At 28.3% G+C, this 19,616-nt stretch overlaps 1 protein-coding gene across 1 annotated transcript; it reads right to left on the bottom strand.

Moving 5' to 3' along the window:
• On the bottom strand, positions 1-6,980 carry LOC105128535 (iron-sulfur cluster assembly protein 1-like). The gene is made up of 3 exons (XM_011030252.1): positions 6,638-6,980; positions 6,473-6,527; positions 1-198 (listed from the first exon to the last, which is right to left on the bottom strand). The coding sequence occupies exons 1-3, from the start codon at positions 6,915-6,917 to the stop codon at positions 27-29; spliced, it is 507 nt and encodes a 168-aa protein (XP_011028554.1). The 5' UTR covers positions 6,918-6,980; the 3' UTR covers positions 1-26.
• Positions 6,981-19,616: the final 12,636 nt, after the last annotated feature.

Genomic DNA, 19,616 nt, shown 5'->3' with positions numbered 1-19,616 from the left:
CTCTTGGATATTTTCAACACCATTACTCATCCACACGAACAAGCTTTAGCAGCTTGCTCGACAGGTTCGGTTTCTGAAACACCACTTAATTTTGCACGCTTCGTTTGATAATCCTTTACAGCAGCCTTGATAGCATCCTCTGCAAGCATACTGCAGTGCAGCTTAACTGGTGGAAGAGAAAGATGTTTTGCAATCTCCCTGCAAATTCAGATGCATGATATTAAGAACTCACGTTGCACTCGTAAAGCTTCGAGTTGCCCCCAACTATATATTAAGTAAAAAGTGGACCCAAATTCAATTACTAAAGCTATGAATGTACCAAGCATGTCACGCAGAGATTTTTACTTCACAGCGTTGTCACTAAATTAACAAAAACTTCACTTGCTATGAAAACTAGTAGTTACAATTTTATGACAATAAATGGAAAGGCAAAGGTCATTACTCTCCCATACAAAGGAACATTGAAACGGATGTTGCCGTGGGGGAAAAAGATTTAAAGATAAGGAAGGAAAAGAACAAGTAAACATAAGCCCAAAAAAATAAAAAGATGAAAGGAAAGAATACGGGCTGGAAAAGTCTACAACTTCGTAAATTTTATTCAATTCATCAAAAAAACTATCTAACATTTAGAATTTATAAATAATAAGAACTTAACTAAAACAAATGATTGAGCTTATAGCCCACCAAATAAAATATCCAAAAGTAACTAAACTAAACCCTACAACTTCGTAAATTTTATTCAATTCATCATAAAATTGTCTAACATTTAGAATTTATAAATACTAAGACCTTAACTAGAACAAATAATTGGGCTTATAGACCATTAAATAAAATATCTAATAATAACTAAATTAAAACAACAAATAAACCTAAAAAAAATCTAATAACACAAGAGTTGGGCTATCCTCCGTCGTCATAGATCATACGGACATGTAAACCATGTCTCGAATTTAATGTCCCCATCAACTCTCCTGGGGTTGAAAGAGCTTTAAACTGTTAAGTATAGGGCAAGATGGCTTCAATAACACGCTCCCAGAGATGAGAATCAAGCTACTATAATGTCTTTTTATTAATCCAAATATAGTATGAATGTGGTCGCCTAACTCATAAACTAGGATTTGCTTAACTTCACCATCTCTGATAAAAACAACTTATGCATCCAAAATAGCATTTTATGCCAATGATAAAGATTATGCGGTAAGGATATCAAAAGGAGCATTAATAATAGATTGTTGTATTTTATGTATAACAAGGTCCTTTATGTTAAAAGTAAAGTTAATATCAAAGTTTAGTGGCAGTTTAATGCACAACTATTTGATTTAATTATTTGCAACACTTTGAATGGTCCAACACTATTCACTAGCAATTTATAAATGGTTTTCAAAGGACATCGTTTATGAAATAATCTCCAATATTAAGTATATCACGATGTTTATACAAATCAACTTGAAATTTTTATTGTTCATTACTTGCTTGAATTTGTTCAATAATCTCAACATGCAAATTATGAATTCTACATACATAAGACTTAGTTGAATCGGACATTTTAGCGTGACAAGAAAAAGAAAGAAAATCTACAAGCTTTCTAGGTTCATAACTATAAACACCATATGACTGAGGGTTTGGATTGGAACAAACACTATTCAAAACCTTAGCAGATATAATTTGGACATAACCTAATAAATTAGGATTATATTTGTCTTTCTCATTACATGTTAGAGGTAAGGGATTAGAAAGCTTAACATATTGATCTAAACTTATAGCATGCTAGACATCAAGTAAGGTGGGTGAGGATTCAGATAGTTTAAAAGAGGATTAACATTATGAGACTCTTCTAAAACCATATTTACCTTTTCAAATGATTTTATTAAAGAGTTTCCTAAAACTTCTTCCTTTACCACTAAAACATAAGTATTATATTCTTTATTAACCACCTTTTCAGATTTATTTGGACTTGTAGTGTTAAATCCCTCTTCTTACACACCCTATTTATCGAGGTCTCTAAAGTCTTCAGGATTGAGTTTATATACTTGCACACACTGGTTTTTCTTTTCACCTATATCCTTATGTTATTGGATGACTAAGGGTTTAGAAATACAGATGACAAAGATATGATCAAAACCTTGATATTTAGCACACTGAACCTCTAAACTCAATCTAGATATTTCATTAATGACTTGTTTACCTTCATCTTCTTTATAAATTTGAACACTACTAGGATTAGATCTATAGGGTGGAACACCTAATAAAGAACCATTTTTTCTAAATTGAGACCTAAAAAGGTCTTGATATTTTGTTTATTGACTCTTTATAAGTAGGTCATAATATTGTACTACAGTATAGACTTGGTCAAAATTAAAGACAGCAATAAGCATGATTTTTTTTTTAAATCATCATTCAAACATTTACATGTAAAGTCATGGCTTCATTCTCTCTTATGACACATCTCATCATATAATCATTAAATTGTTTTATATACTCATTGATAAGACTTGTTTCATTATCTTAGGTTGTTACATTGATCTAAAAGTTTATTCTTATAAGAGTAGGGTAGATACTTTTATCGTAGTTTTTGTTTCATTTTAGTTCAATCAGTTATGAGAGGTTTACCTCTTATCTTTAAACAATCCTCAACATCTCTCCAATGAAGTTGGGCTCCACCAATGAATATCTTCTTAGCAAATCTAACTCTTCTATTATCAGACAAATTATATCACTCAAAGAATTGATTAAAGTCATGAATCCACATATCAACAGCCTAAGGATCATGATGATTGTCAAAAGTAAGAGCTTCTATTTTGTTAGGGCTCATGAATTGCTCATCAAGGTCATCGTGTGTATAGAGTAACCTAAACAATAGTCATGTTGGTGGCACTTAAGGTGAACTTGTCTATAGTGATTATTGTTGTAATTTTTATTGGTCTTTTGGTGTCTTATTCGAGAACTCTATAAGGGTTTTACTCTTTTAGACATGTTGGTCATTTAGGTTTGTAATCCCCCTTAAATGGCCCTGAAAATATCACTAAGGGTCGGGTCCACAAATGATCATGACACAAATGCATGCAACACTAATTTAGAAATTGAATTGAGACCACATCATTTTTTCAAGTGAAATCACAATAAAAAATAAATAAAAATATTCCAATTTTTTTAATGTGGAGATTAATCTAAAACAGAAAACACCCAAAAACTTTTAAGCATGCAATGCTAAATCTTTAAATGCAAACAATTAATCAAATAAAATCATAATATTCCATTATTTTCGATAAGATTCACAATTAATACAAAGTACTAATGACTAAATTTGAATGACAAATATAAGGTGAGCAAAAATATAAGAGTATAATGCAAGATAAGATTTTTTTTAGACAATAAAGAATATTATTGATGATAAGTTGAATACCATGGGTGAAAACTAGTGAAGTAAAATCCAATGAGCTGAGAGATTGAGTGGTTTACAAACCAGATTGCTTGACAATTGTAAGGGGTCACTTGAATCACTATTGTTGACGTAGATAGAACCATTGTTGTAGATAGAACCGTTGATGTGGTGTTTTACCGGCTGATCTCCTTTTGCTACTGTCACCTTTTTTCTTCACTTTTCTTTCTTTTTTTTATATTGTCACTTTTCACATTTTTTTTCATTCTTTTTTTATAAATCAATATAAAAGAAAATAACACCTAAAAAGGAAAATTAATAAAAAAAATATTAAAATAAAATAAAAGGCAGTAGACTCTCCCAATCATTTCCATTCTTCTTGGCGTCTCTCAATCAAAGTTTGATGTGTAGAGTGCTAGAGAGATCAGAGTTGTTACTACCATTGCATTTAGTCCCAGGCTAGGCTATATACATCAGATATAAACATCACCTTTTATCATCATCAAATGATGGAACATGTTAAATCTAGGATGGTAGATATTCCCATTGTAGCCTACGAATTTATTTGCCAAAGCTTTCGGGTGTGCTTTTTTTTTGGGAAAAGAATGAGAAAATGTATATAGGTTTCTAGTGTTGTCTGTCAGAGGAAAAAGGGGTATTTGGGTTCAGTTCAGGGTAGTGGGGTGGTGAAATTTATTTTATTTTTTTCACTATTGATGATGATCCTCACAATTGCTAGGGACTAGAATCTGTGTTGAATTTTGAAGATTTGCACAAGCTCTAATAGATCAATTAATTATAAGAACAATTAAAAACTTGGTTCTGATACCAAAGCTGATGCGGGGAAAAAAATTAAGCTAAAAAGGAAAGAAAAAAAAAGGCTAAGAAGAAGAAGTCATAGAAAGAGAAGAAAAAAATGAAGAAGAGAAAGAATAGGACTTAGAAAAGTAAATTTTATTAAATTCATCAAAAAATTGTCCAACATTTAGAAAAATAGAATATAAATAATAAAACTCTAACTAGAACAAACAATTGGGCTTACAATCCATTAAATAAAATATCCAATAATAATTAAATCAAACCCAACAAATAAAACTAAATAAAATCCAATAACACAAGAGTTGGGCTATTCCTCTATCATCATAATCATACAAACATGTGAACCATGTCTCGAGTCTGATGTCCCTATCATATGTGGTGACAACACATAAGACATTCAATCTAAAACTAACAGCTAGTGTACATCTATAGTTTTCCACTTCTTCATGTAATTTTCTAAGACCAAAACCGCCCCTGCATTTTCTAAGACCAAAACAGCCAAAGCCTCTATTCTTTCAACTGTGCAATATGTGGTGATTTAGTGTGTCATGCACGTGTCCCATATAAATTCCTTCTTTCCTCACACAAACTCATATTTTCATTATAGAAAGGCCATCCTATGTTTCCATCTATACACTTCTATTGGTTAGTGTGTGTATTTTTTTACATTAGTGACTGAGTGTGTGCATGTGTCCTTTAAAGCATTCATATAACTTAATAAAAGAGAGGTAAGTAATATCAAAAATGAAAAGAAGGGCTTTTCATGGAAAGGATGAAATTAAAAAAAGAACAGAAACAATATAAAAGAAAAAGAAAAGGTATTTTTCAGCTGCCCAAACTCACACCAAAGAGGAGACAGAACCATCCATTCAAATGCACACCTGCTTTGTGTAAATTTAAACACATGGAAAGACAAAAGGTACCTTTTATAGTTCACAAACATAAGGCACCTAAAATCTGATAACGATAAAGGAGTGAGACTTTCTTTCTTGTTTAGTTCATTATATCAAAATAGCACTCCAGTTAACTCAAAACAAAAAAATTGAAGGCACAAATAAGCACATGTAGAGAACATTATAAAATCCTCATCAAGTCTCACAAAAACATCTGCACTTGATTATGACCAAGGAAAAATGGCCACGCCATTACCTTTTTTCTGATTCATTGCTTTATAAACCTGCTAATTGATTACCAATCATGAATATTCCCAGCCATAAGCGTACAAAATGAAAATGAAGTACAAATCCATTTATGCTTCTAATCAAGGCCAATGTCAGAAATAGTTTAACTTCGGCCATGGATATTTATGGACAATAATGTGTGAATAGTCTTGCTTGCTAATAACAGAAAAGACAAGGTCCACCTGCATAATGCCACTTGGCGTGTATGAGGAATCACAGGTTGTTGGTAAAAAACAGGGATGAGTGATCCTGTGATACTAGAGAGCAAATACATATCAATAGTGTTATTACAGTTCAATCTTCCTTGGTTAAGACCATCGTCTTATGTTTGTAAATGAATTTATATCCCTGAAGTGGTCCGACAGGTTCTACTCATAATTCCCTAACCTTCAGCAAGGCCAAACAATCAATGCAAAATGCCAGATGCTTTGTATGTAGTGGGTCCAAAAAACTATCATCCTCTCGGTAAGAAATTTCTCAATCTGATATCCAAAATTAACTCTACATCCCCCGAACATGCAACTCTTGAGTTTAAAATAAAACTAGTACAAGCTTGAATGCTGCAATAGCTGAGGTTACAGGCAAAGCCAGAGTATACTGAAAATTATGAAGAGGCATCGGCAGAAAGGAAGAACATCACATTCTATACTGAGTCTCACTTCAGCACCCACCATCTCAAAATGCCAACCAAGCTTTATAAGTATACCAGATGAAATGGCTAACTAGAACAAGCAGATTGGACTCATGAACCATGGAAGCTATAATTTAAAAATAAAATACCCCTCTAAGTTCCCTAGACAAAGTTGGCAGTGATGGAGTCTAATCTTATAACTGATGATAGCTTCCCACAATTTTTTTCGCTTACAATCGCTTCCTTGGTTTGATATTTATGTTGAACTCCAGTTGATTCCATTAAAGAGTTGCAATCAAAAAATAACAAAATGGATTAAATAGATATATACCATCAGTACAATAATCATAAACGCGCAAAATCATTACTTTTTCTATCCAAAACAACAAAAATGAAGGATAAATAGTGCAATAAAAATAGATAAAATCTTTAAAAAAAAGAAGAAGAAGAAGAAAAACTAACGTGTTTTTGATGGTCAAAACTTCCTCCATTTGCTTCCCTTTCACCCATTCAGTAGCTGAAAAACAACACAAATCAGCTCCTCAGATTTCCTTCTATTTTATTCACAACAATACATAAATTATATTAAGAAAAATGTTAAAATCAACAAAACAAGGATCAACATACCAACAGAGGAGGAAGCAATAGCGGAGCCACAACCGAAAGTTTTGAAACGAGCATCGATAATCTCGCCAGTGGTATCATCCACCTTAATTTGCAGCTTCATCACATCACCACAGGCAGGTGCACCGACAAGTCCAGTGCCGACCGCCGGGTCATTCTTGTCAAAAGACCCTACGTTGCGTGGATTGTTGAAGTGATCAATCACCTTCTCGTGGTAGAAACGAGGCAGGATCCGAGTTCTTTGGGAGAGCAATAATCTCTCGGATGCCAGTAGCCTCAACATCCGTTCTGGGGTCGATAGGAAGATTCTGTTTTAGTTTGGTTAATTGAGGGAAGAATAGCAAGAGGAAAATATAATTTCGTGTTTTCGGAGGGCTTGTTTGTTAAAATCGAATGGGAATCATTGATGGACACGTGGAAGGTGGAGATGGTTCTGAGGTCATTTGACAGGTGTGAAAGTCTAATTTTTTTTATTTAGATTTTGAAATGAATAAATAAATCGGGGTTTTGCCAATTGGGCTCACCCCTGGATGATTTCTTAGCTTCCTTTAGTTTTGTTGGGCTGTTAAAGGCCCATCATAGGCCTCGAGTTTCTGTAGATTAGACTGAATAAAAACCTATGCTTTAGGCTGGCCTATGGCCCCAACTAGACCTGTTTTCTTAGCGTGTGTGGTAGAGAGAAATTTCAATTGACATTTAGGATACCCGTTTTGATACGAAGGCTTATACTTTTATCTCTGATAAATAATAATAATAAAATAAATAAGGGATCATTACAAAGTAGACATGAAAATAAATATGATTTAATAAAATAGATATATTTTATACTATAATATTTAAATTAAAATATTCTTAATAAAAAGATAATAATTACAATAAAAAACTTGTTATTAAAAGATTAAGTCAAACTACTTATAATTTTTTTAATATTTAGAGGATTATTACACGTTGCTAAATATTATATGTAATCTTCAAATATAAATCATTCAATTTATTAAATTAATAATAAGTTAAATTATTAAATTTATTTGATTATATTTTATTTAAAATTATGATTTATATTTGAGTTAATATATAAAGGAACCAAAACCAAATAGGTCATAAAATATAAGAAATATTGATTAATAATTAAATTAATATAATTAATTAAGTGTGACTTGATTTTATATAAGTTTTAGAAATTTGAAGATAGAATGTAATTAATGAAATGGATTATAATTTTAGATATAGAAAAATAAAATAGGGACTGAATTGAATAAATTTCTTGAATTTTTTTAAAATAATATATGTGATATTATTCAATGAGAAAATTAATATTTTTATTTATTTATAGGGTTATTAGGTTTACTTATAAATAGAATACCTTGCCTTGTATTTTTCGTTGAGAAAAACCATGCAAGCTATAAACAATACAAAAACAACTGAAAATAAAAAATAAAAAAATAAAAAACCAAGCTAGCACTCAAATATTTAACGATCCCTCTAAAAATGATTTTAGAATATTTTTTATTTGTAACACCAAGCTAGCACTCAAATATTTAACGATCTCACTCCTCTAAAAATTATTTTAGAATATTTTTTATTTGTAATTCATATTAATTACTATTAGAAGTTTGATATTTAGAAAACTTATGGTTTGCCTTAATTTCAAAGAAATTGATCAAACCTCTTAAAGAAGATTCATTCTTTAAGTAATCTTCTCTCAAACCATAAATAACCTTAAAATATCTAACAATAATCTTGAGATTTTTATAAAAATTTAAATTATGGTTTCCTTTATGTTTATATATTTTAAGAAATCTAATAAATAAGTCATATATATAGAGAATCATTGATAAGAAATTGATTTGGAATGATTAATTAAACATACTCAATTATAAATAAGTCTTTGAAATTAAGAATTAAATTATAATTAAAATAAGATATTACAATTGAGGACTTGATTACATAAATTTCTAATAACTATTTTTAAATAAAACATGTGATAATTTTCAAGAAAAATTTGATTTTTTTGCTATTAACTAGGTCATGAGGTTAGTTTTATAAATAAAATGTCATGCCTCATATTTTTTTTAATTAAAAGAACAAAATAAAAAAAAAAAGATATCACTTAAAGTATAACAATTTCTTTTCTAAAAAGGTATATAAGATTTTTAATATAGTAATTCATGTTGATTATTAATAGAGATTGGATAATTAAATAATTTATAATTTACAATAACAAAAACTTGAATAATTGATGAAACTCAAAACACATAACTGATTTTTAATTATTCTTCACATGTAAACAACTTTATATTTTTTTAATGATATCCATTAGACTTCCAAAAAATTTTAAAATTATCGAATCCATCAAAGATTATTTCTTTTAAGAAACCAAACATTTACACATGAGTTTTTTTTTTTTCAATTTGTATTCTTTAACTTATACAAAATATCAAGGAATATAATAATGATGGATTAAAGATTAATTATGCAAAATAAAACTTCAATTTTAGTTAAAACAATTAAAAAAATTAATTATGATATCAAAGATAATGATAAACAATTATGGCTACTGATTGTATGTTATAGTTACCTTTTGGGTGAATTATGAGTTAATTTATATTAAAAATAATTTTTTTTATTAATGTTTTTGAAAAAAAATATTATTTAATTATTGTTTCATTAGATCAGATCAGAATAAAAAAAAAAAATCTAATTTAGTGGTTGAAAACCACCATCGACATCGTCGGCACTACTAGCATGGTCGGCAGTGCTATGTGTATAGCTAAGCATTGTTGTCTTCTGCGAGGTGGCCGTCATGAGTGGCTACAACCTTGGTTTTCGTTGTCAGGCTTGCAGCCAACGGTGGGCAGTATCCCCGTTGCTAATGGAAAAAAACGGAGGAAGAGGATGAGGGGAAGAATTACAATTATGCCCCCGTAGCCAACAATTACAGTTTTAAGGCCAAATTACAATGCAGCCCCTATACTTTATATTAATTACAAGTTGGGTATTTGAGCAGAATTACAATTCTACTCTCCATGCATAAAATATTTGAATTTTCATATTAAAAAAAGTAAATTAATTGTAGAATTAATATTTCTAATTAAAGTATGATTGAATTGAAATTTTTAATTTAATATAATGCATGTATGTATGTATTTATGTTGAATTGAAATTTTTAATTTAATATAATGTATGTATGTATGTATTTATGTATTTTTTTTTTTTTTTTATTTTATTTTTATTTTTGAAGTGTCATAATTGGATTAGGATTAAATTAGTGTTCTTAATTAAAATATTTTAGGAAATTTTTTTTTTCTAAAACAAAGAAGGTTTTAAGCTAGAGAATATTATTTAATTAATCCTGGATTAGTTTAGGATGATAAAAGGAATTTTAATATGATTAATTTTTTTATTAAATTTTGAAAATTATTATTTTTAATTATGTATTAAATAAAATTTATAAAATCTAGAAAATTATCAAACTGAGTTTGATTTAATATTTGTAAATGTTATAAATTTTATTTTAAATTGCACATAAAACCAATAATTAGAATCGAAACATGCAATATCATTTTTTTATGGATATTAACATGTTTTTATGCATCATGGATGATTATAGACATTAAGAAAATAATGTGATTATGTGTTTTATTAGTTGAATGATTATAAAATTATTTTGTAATCTAAGATGAAGAAAAAATGATGGAAAAATAACACAACTATAAAGCTTGTGTGAAGTTATAAAGATGAGTAGAAGCTACTTAGTATTTAACCATCTAATTTCCTTTCATGGCTAAAAGGAATTAGTTTAGAATGGTATGTTAGGACTATATAATTATATATAATTGTTATGTATAATATATCAATTATGTCATAGGATAAGACTTGTATAACATAACAAATTCCTCATTAATATATAATTCAACATGATTCATTATTTTTCAATTTTATATGCATAAAACTAAAGTTCTATTAATGGATAAATTATTGATCTACTCAAGATTATCATTAATCAAATATGTTTAATGTTATAAATTGAGTCTTACTTAACTAAACTTGTATGATTTGGATGAGTCTTTTATAACCATATAAATTTACAAGCATTAGTTAGACAAAACATATATAATATGTTTAGATAAAGAGTTGTCACTATAAAGATGTGATTAATGAGCTATGACATCTAACTAATTTTGTTTATTTTGATTTGTTGAATTACTTAAGTTAATATAAATTAAATGAGATTTCAGCCTCCTCAAGATATCTAAATGAGATTTTCAAAATTAATAAGGAGGCCTATTAATTTCAAGAAAATAACAAAAAACCAAATTATAATTAAAGACCTTATTTAAATTTGATTTTAAATATGCACGCATGAAACTAATGTTCGTTGTCTTTACATGAATAGATTGATAGCTAAAAAATGAGTAGCAATATATCTCTATGTGCATACTTAATGCTTACAAATTAACTAAACCAAACTTCTTGGAATAGAGTCATAATGTAAGAATTGTTCTCAAGATTATATATTTTTGAAAATTTCATTCATTTTCCCCTAATAAAAATGTTGATGATGAAGTTAGGAATGATTATTAACATGATATTGATAATGATGAATAAGCTACATATTTGATGTTGGCCAGCATGTTACATAAACTTTAAAGATAATATGAAAATGTAGATATATTTACAATAATTATACATATTAAAGAGTTATTTCATATAGCTAGTAAGACCAAGAGGTATATGGCCTTAAAGAAATTTTCTACTGCAAGATGACAAAGGTGTTCCTTAGTAAACCCATGATTTTCTTAGTAAATATTATATTTTTTTTTACTTAATTTCAAATGAATTTAAATGTATTATTGAAGATAAATGCTATTCCTTTTATAATGATGATGTTTATTATGAATCTGGTATTTATACGAAAGGTTTGTATATACTTAATTTTGAAATGTGTATGTTTAATAGATATAGCAAAAAAAATAGATTAAATAACCAATATTAATCGTATTTATAGTATTGTAGACCAGATCATATTATTAAAAAAATAATTACCAAATTACATATAGTATTGTAGACCAGATCATATTATTAAAACAATAATTACCAAATTACATATAAAAAAAAAAAGAGTATTTGGTCCTTTTAATTGTCTTGTTTATTGAGTAAAATAATCAAGATATCCTTTATTAAAAAGAGTTAAAGGTTTGCAGAATTATTAAGCTTGATATAAATAAATGTATATGGTCTAATGATGATTCATATCATAGTTAAATATATATTTCATCAATGATAATTCTATAGTTATGTCTATTTGATGAAACATGAACCTGGATCATTTAAAAAGGTTTAAAATATTCAAAAGTAAAGTTAAAAAATATACTGGAAAAATTATAGAATGTTTTGATCAGATCAAGGTGAAAAATACTTGAGTCAAATATTTTAAGTTTATCTAAAAAAAATGAGATTATCTCGTAATGGATATCTTTTAGTACACCACAATATAATAGAGTTTATAAAAAGAAAAATCGTATCCTATTGGATATCGTATGATCCATGATAAGTTATGCAAACCTTTATCTTTCTTATATGATTATGCCATACAAACCATTACTTATCTTTTAAACAAGTTTCAATGAAATTTGTTAATAAAAATCAATATAAAATATGGAATGGTAGAAGATATAAATTATTATAATTAAAAATTTGAGGACATGATATTTATAGAAAGTGAATTGTATTTGAAAAGTTACCAGCTAAGTCAGATAAATCAATGTTTATAAAATATAAAAAATAAAAATTAGTAGATATTATTTATACTATCTCATTAAAAAAATATGTTTGTATCAAAATATGCTACCTTTTTTTAAAAAAAAAATTGTTCTTGAAAAAAAAAGTAAGAGAAAAACAAAAATTAAAAAGGTTTAAAAGAACCATAAAATAAAAACGTATAAAACATTTCTTCTTAGTAACTAAAGTTGACCTTTAAAATAAAAATAACAATCAAGATTTGAGGGTATTTAAGAATAAGATAATAGTTATTTTTTAAAGAGTTTCTCATTTTAAAACACATTAAAATAATAATGTTTTATTTTTTAAAAATTATTATTGATATTATTACATCAAAATGATTTGAAAACATAAAAAATATATTAATTTAAAGTAAAAAAATAAAAAAATTCAAAATTTTTAAAAACACTTTTAAAACGCAATGCTAAACACCGTCTAAATTTTTATATGTGTATTTATATTTTATTTTTATTAAAAAATTAGTTTTTTGTTCTAATATTTAATAAAAAATAACAATTTTTTAATTTATTTTTATTTACCATATACAATATTCTTACCTTTTTCATTAAAAAATAATAATAAATGGAAACGTATTCATAACACCGACAACTTTTCCACTTACATAAAAAATTAACTTAAAATGCTACTCATGACGTGGCCCGATTTAAAGAAGTAGTTGGTTCTAAGAGGAGTGCCTAGGCTGAGTCTCGCTCGCCATGCATGGGACAAACAAAAGAAAATACCCAAAGAGTCCCTTTGAACTCTGGCATGCGAAGTTTGGAGCAATGAATTATTTATTGCGCTGAGTATTATTGAGAGAAGTACACACACCAGAAAACAGCACCTAGTTCATCGTGCATTTAATTTAGATGCAAGTTGCAAGCACTGAACTTGAATGTATTTCCAGGCATGACAGGATGTGTTATGTATTCCTGTCCAAGCGGGATAATTTGACGAAAGAAAGCTCCACACAGGACGGTTTTCTGTCTTTAGGACAATAATTTTTGGATTTTTCTTACCTGTTGATGTGAAGGGTTTGCCTTTTAAATTATTGCATAAGCTCAGCTCTGCAAATCCAACCGACTCTGCCCATCATCTCTAACATTAGAGTAAGTGATGGTTGACCTTTCGGCTATCGCTGTTATCAGCATGCCTCAGCTTTCCACCACGCAAAATGTCTTCACAGCTTGCACGCCCAGATGCTGCATACTTTTTGTTTATAAGGCAAACCTTAATCTATTCAAAGATTAGCTTATGAAACTTCAGAGGGCGTTCGTAATTCTTGGTTTTCTTTCACTGGATGAGGTATGACAACATGTTTCTTAGATTAACAATGGAAAAAGATCGCTGAAAATCTTCTCAACGTGACAATGATGTACCCCACATCTGCATCTTAGTAATTTATGGCTGTAGACATCAATAATTTCTTCAAACAATGTATATGCCAAGAGTACATTCCCTTTAGTCAATGATTTCTTTCCGAGGACAAGCATGGAATTACAGTAATATATATAAGGTTACTAGTAATATAAAACTATTATTAAGTACTCATTTAATAATTTAATTTTTTAGATTAACATATTTTTTTATATGATTTTAGATCTTATTAGTCAACTATATAGAAATTCAAATCTCATTACTTTTATTTTTTTTTTCTAATTAAAATTTAATTAATATAATAATACTGATTTATATAAGTTTTAAACTCAAAAAACTACTATTTTAAAGGATAATATAAATAATATCTTAGATTTACATCTAATAGTTTAAGTTTTTAGGTAAAATGATTCTTTAATATAGTACTAAAACTTTATTAAATAGATAATCGTGAATTTAAATCTTATCACTCTTATTTTATTTAATGAAAATTAAACATAAAATAATATAAATTTATATAAATTTTAAATTAAAAAAACTTTCAAACTTAATAGTTTAACTTTTAAGTTTAATTGATTTTTTAACCTATAACACATTTAATTTCCTTAAAATATAATTAAAAAAACGCATGAACGAAGATGCAAAACACTCCTTTTTAATTTGATAATTTCAAGAGAATTTGATCTGATGCCTAAACTATTATTCGCAAAAACACACACACACACACAAGTGACTTGGAACAGGTTGTAAAGGCCGTCCCTGAAAAGGGAAGTAGCTTGCTTTCATTGCCCAGCTAGCCACAGTTATCCTCTCTGTGGTTGCCTTGTTTGGATCTCTTTTCATAGGTCCACTGCCCTTTCACTTCAATCGTCCGATAGCTCTCACGACATTGATGATAGTTGACAAATTACAGCACTATCTCTTTTATCCTCATCAACATCTATTGATTGTTCGACAATTCTTTTCTATGATTTGTTTTGATTCTCCATTTGTCCCGAGAATGCCTTTAGCGCTAGAACTTTGCAGCCCTGAAAACATGCTATGAGTTACAAAGGGAGCAAATATCAAACTTGCATGCAACTATCCTGCAGTTGGTCGAGCTTCATTTCATAAATCAGCATGAAAATTTTGAAAAAGAAAAAAAATAATGGAACAATATTAAAACATCTAGCCATCGCTTAATAACTATAAAAAAAATATTTGGCCATCACACAGTTGTGGTCAAGTTGCTTGACCTTTTATAACCAAGATTCAGGACCTAATTAACATGTGGACCTTATTTAATCAAGGTTTAATAAGACCTTAATTAATAAAGGGACTGTACTACTGATTTGTTTAATTGCTTGCCCTACCATCTATAACCAGTAAATAATTATCGTGTTCCCTCCACTAGAAGTACCTTCTCCTCCTCCTTCTTCTTCTTGTTTTTTTCGCCACCAAGAATCCTATACAGCTTGCTGAGATAACATATATATCACGCGTGCTTCCATCGGGTAGGAAATATTCAATTGAACAGCTTGCTGATATCCTAAACAATGAAGTTTAATAAAATAACAATAACATAGATAACAACCCATCGAAACTTACCCTCCATGTTTGTGGGTTCCACGAAACTTAAGAAACCTAAAAAAATTTGATGTCATCAAGTGTCAACCTCTTATTATTTTATTTTGATTATACAGGATATCGGGGGGTGGCGGAGCTGTCGTTAGGGGATGAGGGGACGTCCGCAGTTTGGAGCTAGCTTCTATACAACAAGACAGTATGGGTCCATGATAATAATGTTTTTAAGCTGTGAGAGGAGGAGATCCTGAAGGTGTTGTGCCATTGGCGATAATAAAACAGGGTACGAGGTTTCATTGGCGATGATATTTCATCCTTGATCAATTAAATGATAAAAGCAAACATTTGTAGGAGATTTAAATCCATCATATACAGAAAAGGAGAAAAGGGTTTTGTTTGGATAACAAGTGTAATTGAACTTCACTTTTTTTTTTTTTATTGTTTATCATCATGTTTAATTTATTCCGATTTTTTTTTTATTAATGGTGATTTTTCTTCTTAATAACTTTTTAGTGTCCTTAATTACTGCTATTTTACGTAATAGAATAGTGAAAATTCTAAAAATCTAATTAAAAAGAAGTGAAAACTTAATTGGGGTTTTCATGTCTCCATTTTGGACTGATGTGTGTGAGTTTGGATGTAAATTTTGTTCCTGGAAAAACATGTCTCATGTCTGAATACGGAATCATCAGTTAATAAGTTGTGTAAAGAATTTTTTTTATAGAAAATAGAAATAGATCAGTGAAGAATGTAAGAGAGACTGTGTTCTCTCCGAACTTTTTAATGAACTTATACGAAGTTTTCTATTTACTTGATGATTTAATATATTTATAGATCTTAATTATATTAATTTACGTCATAGACAATAGTATTACAGTATCTTGTGGTATGTAGAGTAATTGTTAGTTGTTCTATTGAGTAATTGTTAGTTGTTCTATTATTGATGAAAAAGTTAATACTAATCATTAATTATGATATCTTATTGAATCATTTTATAGAAAAGATAGTACTCTATTTCTTTTCTACAGTGTGTGTGTGTATATATATATATATATATGTAGGATTTTATGCATGCACACTTTTCTATGCATCAATTATGCCACCTAATTAAATGGCTTTACATGATTGACATCAAGTTTAGTGGATGATTCTGATGTCATATTTAAATTTATATTTGAGTAATTAAGCAATAGCCACAACATTCTTAATTATAAAAAAATGTATAGTAACCTTAAGTTTAATTACATGAAGTTAATGATACCAATAACTATAATTAATCATGTGACTGTAACAATTCAACTCCATGGTGTAATCATTATATTTAAATGATTAATTATGATAGGAAATAAATAAATTATTAATGTAGTTGCTCACAGGCCTAAAACATTCTTTGGCAGATAAAATGCTAGTCCAGACATAAAATAATTTAAATTGCTTGTGTGCTATAATCAAGATTATAATGACATGTTAATTTATTTATTTGGATTAATTTACATGGGTAAATGCTTTATATTTGGCTTCATTACATGTTTTATTTAATAAGCTTTGTTATTTATCAGCAATTGTTCAAAATTTATCTATTCTGAATTTTGATTCCTTTAATATTGCTCCTTTGGGTGTTGATTGGAAGGAGAAAGCTCACCTTGCATTATGGTGCATGGACCTTAATTTGGCACTTAGAGTAGATGAACCTTTGAAGCCTACAAAATCAAGCACCCAGATGAAAAAACATTATATGATCTTCGAGAACGATGCAATCACTTGAGTTTAATGTTTATTAAGTTTGATATTAGAAAAGGTATTTATAGATCCATCTTATTGTGTTAAAAAAAATACATATATATCTCAAAGCTATACTTCTAACAAGACATTAGCGAGCACTCTAATGACAAAAATATGTTCCAAGAAAATCATTGGAGATTTAGATGTTTAAGTGTTCACTTTATTTTTTATTTACTTTTATCTAACTATGAACCTTTCAAGATCTCTTACAATACACATAAAGAGAAATGGTCGATTAATGAACTTGTGACCATATACGTGTAAGAGGAAGGGAAGCTGAAACAAGAAAGGAAAGGAATGAAATTGAACATTTAGCAACTCATGGAATAAAACCATCCAAGAAAAGGAAGGGGAAAATTCCTCTAAATCAAATTAATAAGTGCAATGTCAAATTTTTTCTGCAAGATATCTAAATAAATCAAATATTTAAATTTATAAATTAAATATAGATAAAATAAAATAACAATTGTTTATGAAAGAAATAAATATATTAATAAATAAATAAATTAGTAAATAGAGTAATAAATGAGTTGCTAATTAAAAATTATATTTAAAAGATAATTCTATAAAAACAGATGAAACAAATGAGAAGTAAATAAAATAATATATAAAGATTTAGTTTTTAACATAAATTAATTCTACTGCTTGAATCGCATTTAAGAAATAATTAGATTTTCTTTTTTATATTTATATACATATGAGAAAGAGAAAGCATGTTACTATGTTTTCTATAATTTCCATACATATAATAACACAATTATCTTGTGCCATCTAATATATACCAAAATAAGAGATGTTACAATTACAATTAAAAACAAATCTCATAGTTAAGTTACTCTTTACTGTGAGAAAAATCAATGTGGATTACACGGTAATCCAATGTAATTTTCTTCATTTTTTTGTTTTTCGATAAATTATATTTTGCTCAATCAATTTATTTATTTTTCTAACTTGACCCTTTGATATTGCAATAATATGGGTTTAGGTTTTGCCAGTCAGATAGTCTGACTATCAATAGGAATCTTGAAGTGTTAAAAAAAATTTTGTTGCTTAGTTGATACTTAGTTTTATAAAATAAAATTTTATTTTCCTAGTTTATATATAACAATTAAAGTTTTGAAATCAAGTTTAAGGCTTTAAAAACTTTTCAACATCTTTAATTTTATCCCATGCTAATTTATAGCCATTAAAGTTTTGAAACTAAGTTTGAGGCTTTAAAAACTTTTAAATACTTTTAATGAAACCAAGTTTGAGGCTTTAAAAGCTTTTGAATACCTTTTATTTTATCTTATTGGAGACTAGTTTGCTTGGTAGAGCAAATATTTATATATCTTTTTTAAATTTTAGTTAGTTTTTTGTTTTAATTTAATCCTTTCATTTTATTTTATTTTATAAATTGACTTGATAGTTTATTCTTTTTACTTAAATACAAGGGTCCCACAATATCAAGAAAAACTTATATTGCTTGGTTTATGTTTGATTTGTCAAAATATATTTAAATTATATTGATTTAGAGCAATTAAGGATTAAACGACTAAATTTTATAATGAAACAAATATGAGGGACTGAATTTAAAATGGATGACAGTTGCATTGCCCACGTTAAAGAGTGAGGGAGGTTGCAGTGCTCTAGTGGCACATGCGGTCTCCTGTTATGGCTAAACTAGACCTTCCTTGATAATGATCAATGCGGCTTAACATCTTTTTTCTAATGTGACAATGTCGCGATGATGATCGATGTGGCTCAACATCTTCTTCTTAAGGCGACAATGTCTGTATATTTATTCCTGACGGTATGTCATTAGAGACCTTTTATTTCTTCTTGCTGCTTTAAAAACTTTTAAACATCTTTAATTTTATCCCATACTAATTTATAGCCATTAAAGTTTTGAAATCAAGTTTGAGGCTTTAAAAACTTTTAAACACTTTTAATGAAACCAAGTTTGAGGCTTTAAAAGCTTTTGAACACCTTTTATTTTATCTTATTGGAAACTAGTTTGCTTGGTAGAGCAAATATTTATATATTTTTTTTAAATTTTAGTTAGTTTTTTCTTTTAATTTAATCCTTTCATTTTATTTTTTTTATAAATTGACTTGATAGCTTATTCTTTTTACTTAAATACAAGGGTCCCACAATATCAAGAAAAACTTATATTGCTTGGTTTATGTTTGATTTGTCAAAATATATTTAAATTATATTGATTTAGAGCAATTAAGGATTAAACGACTAAATTTTATAATGAAACAAATATGAGGGACTGAATTTAAAATGGATGACAGTTGCATTGCCCACGTTAAAGAGTGAGGGAGGTTGCAGTGCTCTAGTGGCACATGCGGTCTCCTGTTATGGCTAAACTAGACCTTCCTTGATAATGATCAATGCGGCTTAACATCTTTTTTCTAATGTGACAATGTCGCGATGATGATCGATGTGGCTCAACATCTTCTTCTTAAGGCGACAATGTCTGTATATTTATTCC

This window comes from Populus euphratica, unplaced genomic scaffold (genome assembly GCF_000495115.2).
Source record: "Populus euphratica unplaced genomic scaffold, PopEup_1.0 scaffold111.1, whole genome shotgun sequence".
Taxonomy (NCBI): Eukaryota; Viridiplantae; Streptophyta; class Magnoliopsida; order Malpighiales; family Salicaceae; genus Populus; species Populus euphratica.
This window is presented reverse-complemented; position numbering and strand designations above follow the sequence as displayed.

Coding starts and splice junctions, on each gene's coding strand:
- LOC105128535 (XM_011030252.1), bottom strand. CDS start 6,917: ATGTTGAGGCTACTGGCATCCGAGAGATTATTGCTCTCCCAAAGAACT. Junction 6,528..6,637: donor TATTGCTTCCTCCTCTGTTG/GTATGTTGATCC, acceptor GTTGTTTTTCAG/CTACTGAATGGGTGAAAGGG. Junction 199..6,472: donor GTTTTGACCATCAAAAACAC/GTTAGTTTTTCT, acceptor CTGAATTTGCAG/GGAGATTGCAAAACATCTTT.